Raw genomic sequence first — 19,179 nt, 5'->3', positions numbered from 1 at the left:
GACAGCATCGCACTATGATTTACCAATTTCTTTTCCTCTTTTATTGTTAACATACCTAGGTTCCTGCCTGGAGGATTTGGTGATCCCCTGCTACTAGACACGGAAGCCTGTTAAGCGAAAGCTTCTTCTATTCCGTCCACAACCATTTGAACCATTTGAACCATTTGAACCTGCAGTGCAACACCCAGTTACAGTAACTATGCAAAGACTAACGGGAAAAATAGTCATAACACCTAAAATAACTGACAGCGCACTGAACGACAATAAATTCAAACCTCGCAAGCCATCGCCAGTATGTTCAACAACATTCGACTTTCTCCAAAGTACGAATCAGCTGAGGCAAACTACAAACCTTGGGAATAAACGTCTGGAAAATGGAACATATACTTCAGGTATAAAAAGTACTTCAAATCATAAACGGCCACATGGTTGCACACATAGACCTGATAGTCTTCTTTGTCCAACTCCCAAGATGTTAATTATACCTCTATCGGATGTTATGATCAATGACAATCAGTAGACGTTTTTGCAATTCCTCCAGCTTTTCTGCCGGCAACGGTAAATACACTAAAAATGATCGCAAAGTTGTTCAATCTACTCCCCCTATAACACAATTCTTACCTCAGTCAATCCCACTAGTATTCATGGAAAAAGTACTTGTGATCTACCGGACACTACGTGGAGTTCTACTTCGTACCAGGTCGACATAACATGTTATTCGAAACACTACAAGTGTGTGGATGGGTCCAACAAGAACGAAATCCAACTAGGGAGAATAATATACTCGATTTATTATTTACAATCGATATACTCTTTCTCAGTGCACATTGGTCATGATTTTTATGAGCGATCATCTAGTCGTTTTTAGTATTATTCATTATCTAAACACTATGCAAGTGAACTCTAAAGCTGCAACAATGTACCAGAGCAGACAATTCGATCAACAAACGTGGAAGCGCACTGAAACTCTTATTCTATGCTTGCCATGAGAATCCTATTTCACCACAAATAATATTGACACTGCGCTTTCCAACTTACGCCACAACCTGACACATTGCCTTGACTGCACTGCCCTAGTTATCGTGTCAATATGAGCCAGAATACTTTTAAAACTTGTAAGAAAAGGCTGAGAAAACCGAAATATCGCTACCACACTCATCATGAGATGTATGCACACCAGAGTATACACAACGTGACTGACAGAAATGACTCATCTAGACACAAGTATCTTATGACCATGGAGAATAAAACCATAAGTAGTAAGAGTCGAGTTATCATCACTTCAGCTTTTCAAATCCATATGAAAACGAATTCGACTTGCACAAACAAATTCGTTATAATGAGCGGGAACATTGTTGGCGACCCTGATAGTATTTGTGAACAATTCAGCCAGCATTCCTCGCAATGCCACAACACTGGGACCAAAACTACTATTAATGCATTTCCAATGTTGACATCTAGCCTGATTAGCCCATCTCAAAATAGGTTTATGACTAAACGCTCAGGCTTCACATCGCCCCTAAAATTATTTGATCAAATTGCCCACAGAAGAGATGTCGGTCTGCCTGTGATAATTCTGTACCTCCATTTTAATACGGCCTTCGGCAGTGTCTTACACAAACCGCTTCTTCTAAAATGTTCTTCACTTGGTATACGCAATCCCCTTTCATCATGGCTCAAATCTTTTTGCAGAACGTAGCCAAGTCATTCACTTTGGGTCTTGCTACTCTAATTCTGTGAATGTAACCAGTGGGGTTATACTAGAAAGTGTGATTGACTCATTACTCTTTCTCCTTTTCATCAGTAACGTGTTCCCACTCTTTCAATATGGTAAACCTTTCCTCTATGCTGATGACTTGAAAGTAGTTTGTAGAACTATGGTCTACTATTATATTAGTACTGCTCTAATAATAGACCTAATCCTAAAATTGTAGATTTGTCATGATATAACTGCCTAATCTATAAGATCTTACGTGGAAGTCACATCACCGACTACACCAACTCACTGTATCGCATCAATTACCAATACATGGTGTAGAACAAGGTTAGGCTAGAGAAGGAACAATATATTTAATATGAATAGAAGATATAAAGTAACATTCAGATGAACCACGCCTGCATGGTCGAGCCATGCCATCCGATCAACTCCAGTCCATTCCATTCATTGTTCGCGCCTTCTCCATCGTTAGGTATTTCTCCGCGTTAAATATTGAATATGTATTTTCTGAGCAGTCTCGTGTTCACAGCTTTGTGGATTGTGTGGCTATTGTCCAATGCCACTACACTACTCTCCCACCAGAATCAACGTGATGTTGGTTCGATACCAAATTGGATGGGATCGTCGCGCGCCGGGGTTACCAAGGATAATAAGAGTCCTCCGGGTATTGGTAAGCTGAAAGATAAATCAAAAAGAAAGCTGCAGCATCTGGTCGGGAAATACATGTAATAATTTTAAAATATCTGCCTTCATGCTTAAAATGCTTGAAATGAAAATTTGGGTGAAGATTATTTGAGCTATAAAAAATGGGGTTACAATAATAATAATAATAAAACGATGCGTGTTAATAGCCGTTGGTTAATAACTTAACGTATAGGTAGTAAGTATTTGTGTTTAGAAGTATTAAAGTAATGAATGTTGTAGAAATATTAATATGGGTATTAGTTTTGGTTTAAATTATAAAATCAAATAACGATTATGCCGGTAAGTTGTCCATATGAGTTGAATTCCAACTGCATCTGTATTAGTAGGCTAACTGAAGGAACAAAAGTATACCGTGGAGAAGAATTCCAACTAGTGTTCCAGTCAGTTTGATACGGTTTATTTAGTTACGGGGAGATTTTCTCAACCTCATTTTTACTTGACCGTGGTAGAATTTAGTAATACTACTAATACACATGAATGTTTATCAAAACAAAATTTAAATACACGAGTGATAATTATATGAATTTTGGACAGATAGCTAGGAACAAATCGTTAAACATGAGTGTATTCGTAAGAGACATGCTCTGTACTCAATGTTCTGATCTGCGGCAGACTATTTATTTATATTTATACTTGCTGGCTGATTGGGCATACAAGTTAGTTGCAAGTATGCAGTTTATCATAAAACGGAATACGATTTAATTGAGATATAGTGGTTATAAGTTATTAAAATCAGTTAGGCCTGTGTCATATTACGAAGTGATGTGGTGCTGCAAGATGTATTTAGCTAAATAAGTTTTTACAAGATGATTAATAGTGAGTGATGCTCATGTGATTAACAGGAGAACATAAGTTGTAACCAGGGGAGTACACTCCCAACTCATGTCTATGATAATGGCTTGAACCTTAGTCAGTGTTGGGGTAAATTCGACATTGATGTTTTCAGTTTGCAGGAGATTTGCTCGACTGCTTATACTGATTATTTGCATGCATGATTGTGTCGCTAAACCATCAATTAGACTGACAAGGTTTTGAGATATTTACTGAATGAGCAACTGAGAGAGAAACATACTGTAATCATCTGTAGTGAATGAAGATAAAAGAAAAACAACACTAGTGATAATTGTAAGTCAATTTGCTGACCGATTTTGTTAGTAGTTTTATTAATTTTATCAATCACATTACGTGATTGTCAAGTCATGACAATGCTTTATGACGATATCCTGAAACTATTATGTTTAACTAGTTATAGTGTTGATTGAGGATTAGTCAGTGGAAAAACAAGTATTGTTGCTTTAGGTGATTCGAAATTATCAAAAATTTATAACGTTAAAGAATCCGAGACGCCTAATTTAATTATAAATTTCAATTCAGAAATATTCGTTTAGTGTTAATTCTATTAAGCTACGGAATTTTGATTTTGAACGTTTGTTTAGCCAACAGCTACCTAGGGATTTAGTTATTTTACTAGCGCAGTTGATAGTACCTAAATTTTTAATCTTATTATCTAAACTACGTTCGCATTTTAGGCTGCTAATATGATAAACCAATCCATAAACCCAAATACGATTAGCAACAACGACTATGATGGGTTTATTGATAAATGTTAAAGGTGATTCAAATGATTTCTAAATTTAGAAGACATGAAGATATAGTGCAACGCATGTACGGGCCAGGGTTAACATGCAGGTTGTTGACGTATATGACGATTTGAAAATAATGAACATGATCAGAAAGATAATTTCAAAGTTAAGACTGCTTGTGAAACTTCAGGCAGGAATATGATGCGTTATAAACCTTCCATAAGAAGTTACTGCATTTAGCTTAGTGACACTTACAAATATATGGCAAAAGCAACTGAAAAACATATACATGTTAAGCACACAAAAATCATCCAGTAAAATAGTTGAACTCGCCTTGATTATTTTTGAAAATTAGATTATTCAGTGGACGACATATATAACGCCATTCGTGAGTAGAATTGATCCAAAAGCATCCAGAATAAAACATGCAGTATGGCAATAAATTCCAGGGTGCTTGATGCTGTTGCGGTTTTTGACACTCGCTCGGATCAGAACAATCGAATGAATCCAGATAATTGTATGGTTGTCATTGAACGAACCATCTAAAAATGATTGCAGAAAACTTATAGCTGAAACTCACCGTATGTTTTTGGAGAAGTGTCATCCTTGTTGTTTGGCAATGGAACTCGAGAATATGAAATTAGGCAGGCAGTGGTCAGAAGAAAAGATATTACAGGGTAGTGCATAGTTTAAAACAGGATAGGGTGATAAGATAAGGAACACTGAATATTGGATCCCGATAACTATTTAGTCCTTGCTGCATTGTTAGTCAATGTATATTTGCGTTATTTACAGGTCATATTTGCTAGAGCTTGATGCTTAAACAAGTCTATGTCGCTGAAGCATGTACATGCTATTAAAGCTTGTTAACGAACCATCAAAGCTAATTAGTTAATTTAGACGACCAGTTTTTACTATCGATTGACCTAGTATGTTATGAGAAGTAATCAATATAACATTACGATAATATATGTGAGCAGTAATCAGAGGACTATTACAATACTGGGTTAACATATATATAAAATCGATCGAGAAAGTTGAAGTGGAAATAAGGATTAACAATATATTGTTAATTCCATTATAATAGGTTGCGTTTCTTTAGTTGGGCTCACCAGTGTAGAACTATGGTCTACTATTATATTAGTACTGCTCTAATAATAGACCTAATCCTAAAATTGTAGATTTGTCATGATATAACTGCCTAATCTATAAGATCTTACGTGGAAGTCACATCACCGACTACACCAACTCACTGTATCGCATCAATTACCAATACATGGTGTAGAACAAGGTTAGGCTAGAGAAGGAACAATATATTTAATATGAATAGAAGATATAAAGTAACATTCAGATGAACCACGCCTGCATGGTCGAGCCATGCCATCCGATCAACTCCAGTCCATTCCATTCATTGTTCGCGCCTTCTCCATCGTTAGGTATTTCTCCGCGTTAAATATTGAATATGTATTTTCTGAGCAGTCTCGTGTTCACAGCTTTGTGGATTGTGTGGCTATTGTCCAATGCCACTACAAGTTCATCCATTATCTCCTCCTACCAAAGAAAGATATATGCTTTATTTAGAGCTTAGATTCTTGATATACCGCGTACTACTTGGGACCACGAAAGCTAGATGAGCGAGGATTTTATTCCAAACACTATCAAATATGGTACGAAACCCTCAGGTATTTATGGTTTTTAGTAGGAGCGAAAAGCGACGTATCACCACCGAAACTTTTTCCATTAATTTGATTTTGTTTTCTTTCTACTGATCTTGATATGTGAAGTCTGTTTACGTTTAAATTTATGATTATTATTATCACGATTGATACCCTGACACATCATGTCAACTTTTCTTCCGTACAGTCGAAATGCATGAGTCTCACAATTACGATACCTCACCCGATATTCGACAATCACGGTGACACTTCGGTGGTACCTGACAACTGACCTAAAACAATGAGCTTTGATAGAAGGCTAAGGTCTCAGGAACACTTGAACGACTAATGCACGTAAGACAACAATATTTTGTCCCATCTCGTTATTATCATTAAAAAACCGAGACCAAACTTCGTTCCTAGTATTCTAGCATTCTCATTGTACCCGTTTCCTCAATACTATGTTGTACCATATGGCCTCTTACAGTAGGAAAAAGGACTTGACACTGCTGAACTTAGCAAGCTATCAGAAGAGTGTTTACCAACGACAAAGTCGTTGTGTTTGGACTTCTGACTGGCCACGCCTTAGGGTCATCATTACCCCACTAGTGGGGAGTGAGCTGTAGCGGTAAATAAATCCCCGAAATCAATAGCTTCGTAAGTCTTCAACATTTGATGGTGACCGCATTATTTTTACTGGATTCACCTAGTTGAAGGTGCTCGGTCACGAATCCGCACCAGATCGCGAGTGGGTACACTGTGCTACGCATCCCTTTCAACTGTTAGTCAGCTTAGACCAAACGTTCCTCAACATACCGATAGCCTATCAAATATATCTTCGAACCTCTTCGCTTCTGACTGCTGATTTGACTGGGTTGGGATACTTCGAATATGAAGGTGTTATTGGTAAAGGCATTGCCAAACTTCAAATACCTGCGAAATCTTTAAGATCACCAAAACGAATATTGAGCAAACAGAAACAGAACTCATTACAGAAAATCAGACATATAGGATACAGTTCGAAAAGCGTAAATCAAATCAACCACTAAGAAGTATGCAACATTTGAGGGACAACAAATATTCAACACATTTGCTTCACTATGACCGATTTTGTGAAACCTCATTTACCGTTCCCAACCAAAGAGTAAGAGATGAAGGTAAAACCTCGAAGCAGATGTCTGTCATGTCCTCTAAGTGGAAGTGTAAAGCATCCCGACCACTTTCCGTTATCCCCATAATCAAACAAAGCGCAAACGATGGCTTCTGTGATTCAACTGTCAGTCATATACAATCTTTCGTATCTTACACCGATCGGCACTTAGGGAGGACATGAACTATGTCAAAAAGCAGAGTAGAAATAATAATACTAATAACAATAGCAAAATAGACAGAGGATACAGTAGAAAAAGAGAGTACAAATGGGGAATGAGGTATGGAATAACACTGTTTACAAGATATCAAGGAACACAAAGAATTATAAATCACAATTAAAATGTATACATTGCCCAATACAGCCTTTGACTTTATGAAGTGTTACCACATCTTGATCGAAAACAATTTTCGCGATCTACCTTTCTTTTCAATACTTAAACAACTTCCACAGTTTTTTACAATAACAGTTGATCTTACCTGTGTTGTAGACGTAAAGTAATAGATCTTCATCCTTGTTCTGCAAATCTCTCAAGATCAGTGCCATTCACAGAAAGTCTGAAACACTCAAATATACACACTTATTTCACCACATTTCTATCGTTACAACATCAATCGTTGTCACTATCACAGAAACAGAGGACCAGAAATGAAAGGAACTCAAATACCCCATTGTTGTCACGACCATTTATTCCACATTTTTTAATTTGACGTAAAAGGTTAAATTAGTACAATACAGTAACTCGATTGTCAAGGTTAACAAAGTTAGGGGTGGTGTGTTAGATAACCATTTAGTTAATTAGGAACTATTACACAAACATGCAGTGTGTAATTTACATACTGCCTGTTTAGAAAAATATTCCACTTCAGTACATGCACAAGACAAACGCTCATTTAACTGGCGTACTACAGACTGTGATGAACTATCGCTGAATATTGGAACGCGTGGATAAGCTTTAATCGTCTGCAACAAGAAAATATGAAAAATTTACGTCGTAATTCGTTCTACGTACACTTCATCCCGAGCTCACAAGTTTAGGGAAATTTTGGGGAAACTCTCGAAGTCAAATGACCTTGACCAAGGTTAAGGGGAATTTTGTGCCATTCCACCAAAGTTCACTATAGCGGCTTCCCAAAATGGGTCAAATTTTCCCCGAAATCGGGAGCTCGGGATTCTATCTAAAATGGTGAGATGAATCGGACTGGTTTATTAACGGGAAGTGTGACAAGTTTCCAATTTCATTTTATGGGAAGTCCTCATTGCTTATTGTTTGTTGTAGTTCACTTTAGTTAAATTTCAAGAAGATATCAGTGTATGTATGCCGATTTCTTCCTCTTTACATCCCCTAAAAAATTAATGAACTTTTGTCTCATATTGAACGGTAGTCTATTGCTGATGGTTTCATGATTAATTTGTCTAAACGTCAAACTGTTGACTTTAGCCTGAGACAGGAACAGCATCTCAACACCCTGTTGGAATCCTATAATGTTTGTATCATTGGAGGTTCCTTGATAAACACAGTATCGAAGATCGATTATTTTGGTGCAACTTTTTCCTCTGATCTCTGTTGGTTTTCACATGTTTTATTACTATCGAAGAAAATATTCCGTCTGACTTACATAAAGAGGCTACATGCTCAACACTTACTCCTACAGTTTGTCAGTTCTTGCATATTACCTATTATTATTTCCTGGACTTTTGAGAAAACGCTGCTGTATTGCGGAGAAAGCTGAAAGCAGTTAGCAGGGTATGTGGTGAATTTTTTGAGGTCAAGAACTTGCGAACTCCTGGCAGGTGTTATCAGATAATAACCATCCACTCCATTCATATTTTTCTCTTTGTATATCTCTGGTAGAACGAGACGTCAATACATTAGAATCCACTAACGCAAGCAAAAGTATTAAAGCTCTACAATGCCTTAACTAGCAAATATACTATGTGACGGACAAGTTATTGGAGTAGGTCTGTTCAACAACTTTTATTCTTAAACATGTTTTTAGGTGAAAAAGTTGCACCGATTTAAATCTTTAAAAGAACATTATAGGTAGTTTATCTACTTAACTTATGTAAATATGTATGCAGTTGTCAGTTTCTCTCACTTTTTTTTCTCTTTTCGTAAAAAAAACTTGTTGAAATACCTTGTGCTAAGAATTCTATATTGTACCAAAAAAATAACTTCATAATCAATCACTCATCTCATTAATGCGACAAAAACCTAGCATAAGGAAAAACATCTTTTAACATGGCGACCACCTAATTCGTCCCAACGTTGGACCCAAATAGATCACATCGCTATCAGCCACCGATGGAGGGGCTCGATAGAAGACTGTCGCTCATTCTGGAGCACATGCTTAGATTCAGATCATGCTCTAGTGCGAGCGCGCATTTGCTTGCGTCTTACTGGACGTAGGAAAGACGCTGCAAGGAAACCTCTTAGGGCCCTACTTAATGATAGTCAAGCTAAGAGTACATTTCAGGAACCACTAGGCAGTCATGTATGTGATGCCCACCCCGATGCAGCATGGAACGATATCCGAAAAGCTGTGGAAACAGCAGTGATATCTGCTAGTAAGGTAAACAAGAAGGTTAGGGAGCAACACTGGATCTCAGCAGCATCAATCTCACTGATAGATGCTCGGAAACTCATTCCACCTGGCTCTGAACATAATGAAGAGCGGAGTCAGCTTAAGCGCAAGCTGACAAGAAGTCTACGCAATGATCGCGAACAGTGGTGGGTAGCGAAAGCAAGAGAGATGGAAAAGGCAGCGGCGATAGGTAATAGCAGACAATTGTTCAGACTCGTTAAGGAAACCGGAATTAGGAACCCGACTGTTAGCGAAACAATCTCAGAGAAAGATGGACATATTATTCATTCTCAATCCAGGAGATTGGATCGATGGGCAGAACACTTTAGGGATCAGTTCAACTGGCCTTCAGCCACACTTCGGATTCCCACGATCTCCAGTCAACCTGAATGGCAAGTTAATGTAGGTCCTCCGTCCCTTTACGAAGTTGAAAAAGCCATAGGAAATCTGAAACGAGGGAGAGCAGCAGGTCCTGACAGGTTTACTCCTGAGATTTTTAAGGATGGTGGTCCAGTATTAGCAGTGAGATTAACCGAGGTCTTAGGTAGAATTTGGGAACTGGACGTAATTCCATCTGACTGGTCTCAATCACTGATTGTGCCAGTCTATAAGAAAGGACAAAAGTCCTCTTGTGACAATCACAGAGGAATCAGTTTGACTAATATAGTGTCTAAAATATTAGCTTCAATAATACTTCGACGCCTAATCAAAGCTCGTGAAGAGCAGATTAGAGAAAACCAGGCCGGTTTTCGACCTGGACGTGGTTGTATAGATCAGATATTCACACTACGTCAGGTTCTAGAACATAGACACACATTCAGACGCCCCACAATGATAGTATTTCTCGATCTTAAGGCGGCATTCGACTCTGTTGATCGTGAGGTTCTATGGCAGTGTTTGTCACTGAAAGGAGTACCAAAGAAGTACATTAACCTTGCAAAGGCTCTCTACTCGAACACAACTGGTAGAGTGAGAGCTTATGGCGAACTGTCATCAGAATTGATTACCTCAAGTGGTGTTCGTCAGGGTTGTCCACTCTCCCCATTCTTGTTCAACTTTGTGGTCGACGTACTTTTAGAGATAACACTCTCCTCATCTAAATTTCCAGGGGTTGAACTTCTACCGGGAGGTTCACTTGTTGACTTAGAATATGCTGATGACATAGTTTTATTTGGTGAAGACGCTGACAAAATGCAGAGTCTTCTGACCACTCTAAGCAACAATGCAAGCATGTTCGGGATGCGATTCTCTCCCTCTAAATGCAAAATGTTGCTTCAGGATTGGGTTACATCGACACCCGAACTAGTGATAGGGAGTGAAGTAGTTGAGTGTGTCGACCGCTTCACTTATCTTGGAAGTCTCATCAGCCCTTGTGGTTTGGTGTGTGACGAAATCTCAGCACGGATACAGAAGGCTCGACTAGCTTTTGCCAACTTGCGTCATTTATGGCGTAGGCGAGATATCCGTCTATCAATCAAAGGACGTGTTTACTGCGCAGCAGTTCGCTCCGTCCTACTTTATGGCAGTGAAACATGGCCGGTAAGAGTAGAGGATATTCGTAGGTTACTAGTATTTGATCATAGGTGTCTTCGAAACATTGCTCGTATATCATGGGACCATCGAGTAAGTAACACAGTTGTTAGGAAACGGGTACTAGGTAAGGATGGCAAATCAATTGATGACGTAGTGAAACATCATTAGTTCATATGGCTGGGACACGTGTTACGTATGCCCAACGACCGACTGCCTCGACGTGCGATGTTCAGTGGTATAGGAGCAGGTTGGAAGAAAGCTAGGGGCGGCCAGACCAAAACATGGCACAAGTCCATGAAGTCACTGACAAGTGGACTGAGTCATGTTGGTAGGTGTAGACTACCTGGTTGGGGACTGCGAGATGATAGCAACCGATGGTTAGAGACCCTGAATGACATGGCTCAAAATCGTTTGCAATGGCGCAGGTGCACACACTCTATGTGTTCTCCCAAATTCTAATCTTCTGAATTCTTCAGGTCCCTTTTTTCCTCTTTCCAAATTTATTTCAGTGTATTATACTCTTTAAATAACATCTCCAAACCCTAATCTTCCCGATTACTGCTTATACTCTTGCTACCTCTACCACTACGGGATTTGAATCGACAACTGCATCTCTGTGCTAATGTGGTGTGGCAACTCGAACTGATGTACGTACGTACGAAGTTCTACGTTGTTACTGACTGACTGATAATCCTGCTTTTAATTACTGAGCTCCTTACTATTACTTCGTATCTTGTTTGATATTGAAGGAATGGGTGATGGATAAATGTTGATTTAACAGCTACTAAAACTACACAAACGAGAGAATTCTTTCTAAACCAAGGGATTGGTGACCCTACATTAAGTGAATCGTATAATGCAAGTCAAACTCACATCTGCAACTGGTTCATCGCAATTTATATAAAAATTCACCAAAATCATAACAAAACAGCAATCAGAATTGAAGAAATACTAATATGCAACTTCAAGTAATAAACATAGCGAAAAATAAAAACAAGAATTAGGAAATAAAGAGCTGACTCCCACGACTTTATATAAATGCCGAATCGCTTATGACTGATGTCCAATATCGGTATCAAAATTAGGTACATATTATTGATAATACACAAAATATGAAAATAAAAATGTATATCAAAGTCTAGCATCTTTAAATATACGCCTCATGGTCACACTCACTCCGGAACGACTTTGACATGAATTAGAAAGATAATTTATACTAAACCGATAGGGTGAAATTCCGCACATAGAGAAGTCAATGATGTGTTCTGTTTCCACTTGTGAGCTACCTAAAGATGGAGCATAAGCTGAGGGAGAGTTGAAGTGTTCGAGAATGTTGCACAATTCATTCCTTAGTTGATTGCTAATTTGACGACGATGATCCTCTTTTTCTGTGGTAAACAATAGTTGTTAGAAGACGATCGATGAAAGGAATCATAAGTGATAAATCAGAGCAAAACAAGAAAATGAAACATCATGTAACAGTGAAAACTTAAAAATTTTCGACTTCTAGACTAATAACGTTGTACCAAACCGCCCATAAAAAAAGACTTTAAGTCAACACTGTTTAATATTATACATGTATATGCCGACTGCTTGATAAAACGCGTAACAATCATCTGAGCCTATTTCTATCACAGTAACTTCATTTTGATAACAATCTAACCAAATTATAACGTTTTTGCATCCTCTGTAAATCCTCATACTCGTCTTCTAGTTTCGTTCAAGCTGATGGAAATCCTTCGATATTTTATATTCTTCACGTAGCTAAGATACCTATTTCCCATTCTAGACACTTATTACCTGTCTTTTCTTTAGCTGTCTTTTATGTTCTGGAAATATCCATCTAAATATGCTATACAGACAAAACCCCATCCTTTACGTAACCAGTTGACAAAAACCCTAAAATAAAATGAAATCAAACTATTTTACTTCATTTTTATTCTTGAACCATCAAAAGGAAACAATGCAAGTCACTTTAAAATCAACAAAAAGCAACAAGCCTGAAGTTCCCTAATATCAAAACTCAAAAAATTAACAAGTTCATGTACTTCTGTAGGGTTCTCTTCCCGATTAACATCATAGATTAATGATTTTTAATACAACTCCATGCATGAAAATCACCCAACATTTGGGCATAAATTGAGCCACCTTGTAACTCGAATAAACTGGCAACTGCAAAACACAATTGCCACAATCCAAAATAATCACCAATAGGAAAACTATAGCAGACGATCTCTAAGAAAGCTTTATTAAAGTGGAATTTCTAACAGTTCTGCTACGGCGTTGTTTATCGCGATTTAGTGGTTCTACGTAACGGATCACTAAGTGTTTACATCCCAGAAACATACTAAATAGCTTTTTTTATGACAAATACCATTGTTTAGATCGAAATTGGTACAGGTTTGTACTCAACTGAAATTATGTTAAGTATCCTGATAAGTGTAGCCAGTGAATACTAATGTGAGGCATTTGGAATATATTCCTAGCTGCCCATATTTCTATAACATGAGAACGATACGAACTCAAAGACTGATTATTGATAGCATAGTGACTAAACCACTCATTGAACTGGACATTAATTCAGTAACGTATCAACACACACTGAATTCGAGATAAAATATAGATGCTCAAAAACATCTAGGTTACCATTCGCACTGACGGTTTTCAGAATCACATTTACAATCCAACGTTCCCAAGTCGCGGCTTCTGGTCCCAACCAAACCCCTTTTCTGTGAACCACAAACTCCAAGTTAATTGCACCACGAACTTCGCCATTATTGTTAGATGAACAGCTATCACGATGCATGGCTTCAACAAAGGCTGAAACTGAAGTTGCCACTTTTTCGATAAGTTGGTTGGAGTTTATACATACCTGGTAGAAGTTTGAACAGAAGCCAAACAAACTGTAAATTATATGCAGCAACACTCATCCAACAGACCATAATCAGCATGAAATTACGTTATACGACCTTAATAAAGTGGACGGTTCAGAACGTTATTAACAGGATGAAACGTGTATAGTTTGGTTGTTGAGGAAGCGAAAAAGTTTTTTAATCGACAGTGTTCCATTCTGTTAGTCAATTATGAACAACATAAGGCCTGGGAAATATGGTCATCGGTTTAAGTTCCTCAACGTATCAGTAGAGCAGGCTAAAACTGTTCAGATAAAAGCCAAAGTACTAGATGTAATAACAGTATCAGTGGTTGTAAGGCCATTCGGTTATTATTTACTTATTTTAACACATAGATATTCGTACAAGGAGGCACCAAATACATATGCGCCACACAAATCTCATTCGATATGTGTGAGGGCCGTGATACTGCCCGGGTACCCAAACCGAAGCAGGGACCATTTGGTATAGACAATGATTTGAAAATTCGAGGAATAAGTCAGAGATAGCTTTAAAACTCGAGACCTAAGGGATGACGAGTGAATGCATATGGGCCATAGTGACAGATATTGACTAATGCTATCCGTCTTCAACCATTAATTTCAATAATCGCATGAAACTTAACCATGTAATCTGTAATAACTAATACAATTTAATCTGAAAGTCAATGACTTCATGGACCGATGCTACATCTTGTTTTGGCCCCCATAGCTTTTTTCCAACCGAACTCCACATCGGCTAAAATCTATTAGAACACGTAATATCGATACCTGTGGGTATATCCGAATAGTAATTGAACCTTTATAGTAATACAAATTGCGAGGATTAATAGTTTGCTTGATCTATCCTTAAAATCGAACGCTGAGTTAAGCGGTGGCTATGAATGATGAATTTGGCTCCTATGATCAGGCGATAACGAAAGAATAAATGTTTATTAACATAATTTACGTCAGGTCAGGTCAGCAACAACGTAGAACTTCGTACGTACGTACATCAGTTCAAATTGCCATACCACATTAGCACAGAGATACAATTGTCGATCCAAATCCCACAGTGGTAGAGGTAATAAGAGTGTAAGCAGTAATCGGTAAGATCATGGTTTGAATATGTTATTCAAGGAGTATAACCCAGTAAAACAAATATGGAAAGAGAAAGGAGACATGAAGAATTCGGGAAGACGCAGAGTGGATGCACCTGTGCCACTGCAAACGATTTTGAGTCATGTCATTCAAGGTCTCTAACCATCGGTAGCTATCGTCTCGAGTACGTACCTGGTCATTTAGTTGTGTAGACAGATAAAGCATATAGACAGTATAGAGTAGATTTATCTCAAGTTGTCATACCGACTATCTCAATCCATCTAAAAAGCCAACAATTTTTTATGAATTGGAGATTTCGTTTTGTTACAAATTACTGAAATTGAGCTTGCTTACAAACATCTTAACTAATTAATCTTTTAAACTATAGTGTGAATGTTTTGTTTTCTCACGAATATAATCCTAGAGGACTTTTTCATACACTTTTGTAAGGACCCCTTACTCTACACGCAATTGGAAAGTGAAACGAAAAAGTAATTAACCTTAGAAAAGGAATAATGCTCCTAAATTCCAGGGAGAGTGGAAAATCTGGTTCTTACCGTTATGCCCCAATAATATTTTTCCTTTGGTCTTATTTAACACCATCTACAACTAGAGTTGAACACTCTGAATGTGCATAAATGGAGTATCAGTTCAGACGTGACGATATGAGACAGATGAGCCAAGTATTATATTTGAATTACTTTAAAATACACCTGAAAAAGTTGGCTCGTCGAGTTAAGCACGATATGATTCAACCACATATGCTTTCCTTTCCAATCGTAATAACAGTCAACTATCATTAATCAATCATTGATACCTAAATAACACTATATTTACATAGCTCTATGAATCCATAGACCGCATAAAAGTTTGAGTCCTAGTGGAAATTCCAGCCCACAATAAGTATATGTAGCAGGTCTTTTTACTGGTCTGTGCATACAGTAGACGGGGTAACTCTCCAGTCACTAAAAGGCAGTTGATTTGCCTCCCCAATCCGTTTAAAAACAGGATGTGCAATTTGCTTCCTCTTATGCAGATGAGTCACAAATATACAGTCTTTCTCAATGTAATTCACTGTCACTAAACCCGAAATACAGTTACGTACCTATCCTTGCTTGCCAACCATTGAATCTGTACAGGTGACTGAGGAAACTGTCCTTCCGTTGATAACTAACCTCAAACCTGGTAAGATACTGGGCCCTGACGGGTTACATCCACGGTTGCTGTCATCACTTGTGGACATTATTTCTAAACCGCTCGTGACACTCTTCAACATGTCCCTTTCACTCGCTCAACTCCCTAGAGATTGGAAGGACACTATAGTCAGTCCTATGTTTAAGGATGGTCAGAGACAGCTAGTATCTAACTACCGGCCTGTCAGTCTAACTAGCATAGTCGTTAAGTTACTTGAAAAGATAATTCGGGTTAGGTTGCTAAGCCACATAGCTTCACACAATCTGCTGGCTCCTGAGCAACACGGGTTTCGTAACAAGCGTTCGTGCTTGACTAACTTGCTTATTGCGAGGGAGGATTGGACAGCAGCCTTAGATAACGGTTTGTCTATCGATACGATATTCATAGATTTTAGCAAAGCATTTGACACGGCTTCACACGTATGTTTTATGCGGAAGCTCACGGCCTTCGGAATAATAGGTACTGTACATGAGTGGATAGACAACTTCTTATGTGACCGCAGACAGAGAGTTAAGGTCAACGGAACGCTATCCGATTGGAAGCCGGTCAAAAGTGGAGTACCCCAAGGCACCATCTTAGGCCCTCTGCTCTTCCTTCTCTACGTTAATGAGTTACCGCTTTTACTTAGGTCGTCGACATTATTGTTTGCGGATGATGTAAAAATCTGGGGAACAATAAAAAGTGCGGCTGATCAGCTGGATCTTCAAGCTGACTTAGACGATTTCGTTAAATGGGCTCGAGAGTGGCGCTTAGAAATCAATGCTAGGAAAAGTGTGCTAATGCACATTGGTCACGGTAATAGTTACCGTTATACTATTGGGGGTAAACCTCTTCCATGCGTTCAACGGCATAAAGACTTAGGAATAGTATTCAGTCATTATTTAAAAACAACTACGCATTGCAACGCAGCCGTTGTCAAAGAATTTCGTGCGTTATGGTCACTTCCCCGAGCGTTCAAATCTTTTGACGAGGAAACGTTTCGAATTTTATATCATACCTGTATAATACCACATTTAGAGTACTGTATCCAAGCAGCTAGCCCGTGTCTGGTAAAGGATACTAACTCTCTTGAGCGTGTCCAGCGTGTGGGAACGAAATTAGTGAAGTGTCTTTCTAGACTCTATTACGATGAGCGTTTAAAACGCCTAAATCTTTTCCCCTTGTATCGTAGGACTCGAGGTGACATTATACTGGCATTTCGTATCTTTAATTATTATTTGGGTGTTAATATGTCTTCTCTTTTTGCTCCCTCCAGCACTAATAATTTCCGAGGTCATAGCAAGAAGGTTCATAAACCACGATCTAATAAACTTAAAGTGTGGTTCCGTTTTTTTCATCGAGTAGTCAATCGTTGGAACGCCTTACCCGAACAAGTGGTATCAGCCCCATCAGTGAATACTTTCAAGAAGCTAGACCTTCACTAGAAGGCAATCTGTCAGGATTATTACAGGTTCACCAACCTACTATTCTTATTACTGAAGACTGATTTTGGGGACTAGTCGAGTGAGGTAAAGTGCCCGTAAAAACCAAACAAATAAGGGTATCTGAGTCGAATAATCAAAGACTTAACATGATACAAAGTTCATCACGCCGATTAAGATTATTAAACAACGTTTAAGCTATCTTTGCCTGGATTTATGTCTACTCTGCAGCATAAACGACGCCAGAACCACACAAGCTACACCATAGAACACTCACTAGGAAGTATGGAACTTACGTAGGTCAAGTCAAGACTTTTACAATCCACATCACATATACCAAGATAGGAATTGTAGCTCACTGCTCCTCCTTTAAAATCAAGCTGTATTGAAATAAAATAACTACAGAAACTCACAGTCGGCAACGTCCTATGAAGTAAAATTGTATGAAATAAAGCTGAAACACAATGTTACAACAAATTAGATACCTGAAACAACATCCGAAATTTCAGGCTCTACAACAGACTATTAAAAGGATTAAAAAACTGAAAAAGCATACGAAGATAAAGGAGTATTCTCTGCAGTTCATCACAGGTAAGTCCAGGTCAAATTCACCACCACGACCTTGACTAGCATTGTTGAAGGCGACCATTCCGTATTTGTGGTGCTCGGATTTGGGCACTGTGCAAAAGCTGGCTCAAAGTGTTTCCCTGGACTTTTGTACGTTGCCGTGGTATTTGTTGAAATCATTAAAAATAAGAACTAGAGTTGGTGATCACATGCAAACTCTTATTTTAAAAGCACAGACGCTTATATAGACGTTTTATGTGGCAGAATACTGCCACTAGTGGTATAATGACAGTATTGTCAGATAGAAGATGTATTCATTTATATTAACCAAAATACTGGTTTTGAGAGGGAGATTGTCGCTGTTAAGTGTTCTGGACATTTCACTATTGAAATACGTCAATGTCAATAACAATAAATTATGGAATTAAGCTATTCGAAACTATTTTGTCCTTTTCTATAATACGCAGAGTAATGACAAAGCTAACAGAGCCACTGACGAATACAATTGGGTTGTTCCGTTGATAACCGTAGTTTCAACGCTGGTAACTGGTACCAGATATATTAACTTCACAGTTCACTGCTTCGACTTACGATCAAATTTGAAAAGGTTGATATAGGCCTATATGTATGGGCCACGACATTTAGAATCATCATAAGTTTTAACACAATGGAAATTACGAAATGAACTGCAATGGTACTTTTAGAAGTTTCATTTTCAATACGAAAGGATGTACGAAATTGAGTATACAGTCGTGTGCATTTAATTATTTTGTGTTGAGTAACATAGTTTCCCTAATATCAATGTTTACTTCTGAACATATGGTTTCACTAAACAATAAGTTATTCCTTAAGGAATAGAATATAGAACAATTGTTCTATGTTAAGAAGTTCTGTAGAATCATATTACAAGTTATCTCCCCTGAAAAGCTCAATAGACTAATGCAACTGTATCTATTGCCCTTGCTTTACGAGAGTTCACTGGAATATCGTAAACCAACGTCCATTAGTCGGTTACGCGACTTCCATTTCGGGAACCAGAATGAATACACTACTTTTCTTAGAACTTTTAATTATCCCTTTAGACAAGGTTATGCATGTC

The 19,179-nt window shown here is 38.1% G+C and overlaps 1 protein-coding gene across 2 annotated transcripts; it reads right to left on the bottom strand.

Moving 5' to 3' along the window:
* Window positions 1-10,920: 10,920 nt before the first annotated feature.
* On the bottom strand, window positions 10,921-18,294 carry MS3_00007469 (uncharacterized protein). 2 transcript variants are annotated; one of them, XM_051215744.1, is made up of 6 exons: window positions 18,070-18,294; window positions 17,999-18,035; window positions 17,927-17,967; window positions 17,810-17,893; window positions 13,575-13,800; window positions 10,921-12,316 (listed from the first exon to the last, which is right to left on the bottom strand). In XM_051215744.1, exons 1-6 carry the CDS (start codon window positions 18,160-18,162, stop codon window positions 12,060-12,062), a joined length of 738 nt encoding a protein of 245 aa, XP_051066275.1. In that variant the 5' UTR covers window positions 18,163-18,294; the 3' UTR covers window positions 10,921-12,059. The 2 variants fall into 2 exon arrangements, with proteins under 2 accessions (XP_051066275.1, XP_012800356.3); XM_012944902.3 differs by having other exon boundaries at window positions 17,927-18,035; window positions 18,070-18,137.
* Window positions 18,295-19,179: the final 885 nt, after the last annotated feature.

The sequence above is a fragment of the Schistosoma haematobium genome, chromosome 4 (genome assembly GCF_000699445.3).
Source record: "Schistosoma haematobium chromosome 4, whole genome shotgun sequence".
Classification (NCBI taxonomy): domain Eukaryota; kingdom Metazoa; phylum Platyhelminthes; class Trematoda; order Strigeidida; family Schistosomatidae; genus Schistosoma; species Schistosoma haematobium.
The sequence above is the reverse complement of the archived record's forward strand: the minus strand, read 5'-3'. Positions and strand labels throughout refer to the sequence as shown.

What these genes read in the sequence shown, in the direction of transcription:
- MS3_00007469 (XM_051215744.1), bottom strand. Translation starts at nt 18,162, where the DNA reads ATGGTCGCCTTCAACAATGCTAGTCAAGGTCGTGGTGGTGAATTTGAC. An exon ending in TTCATAGGACGTTGCCGACT is followed by an intron (nt 17,894 to 17,926) that starts GTGAGTTTCTGT and finishes ATTTCAATACAG; the next exon opens with CTTGATTTTAAAGGAGGAGC. An exon ending in AAAGTCTTGACTTGACCTAC is followed by an intron (nt 13,801 to 17,809) that starts GTAAGTTCCATA and finishes AACTTCTACCAG; the next exon opens with GTATGTATAAACTCCAACCA.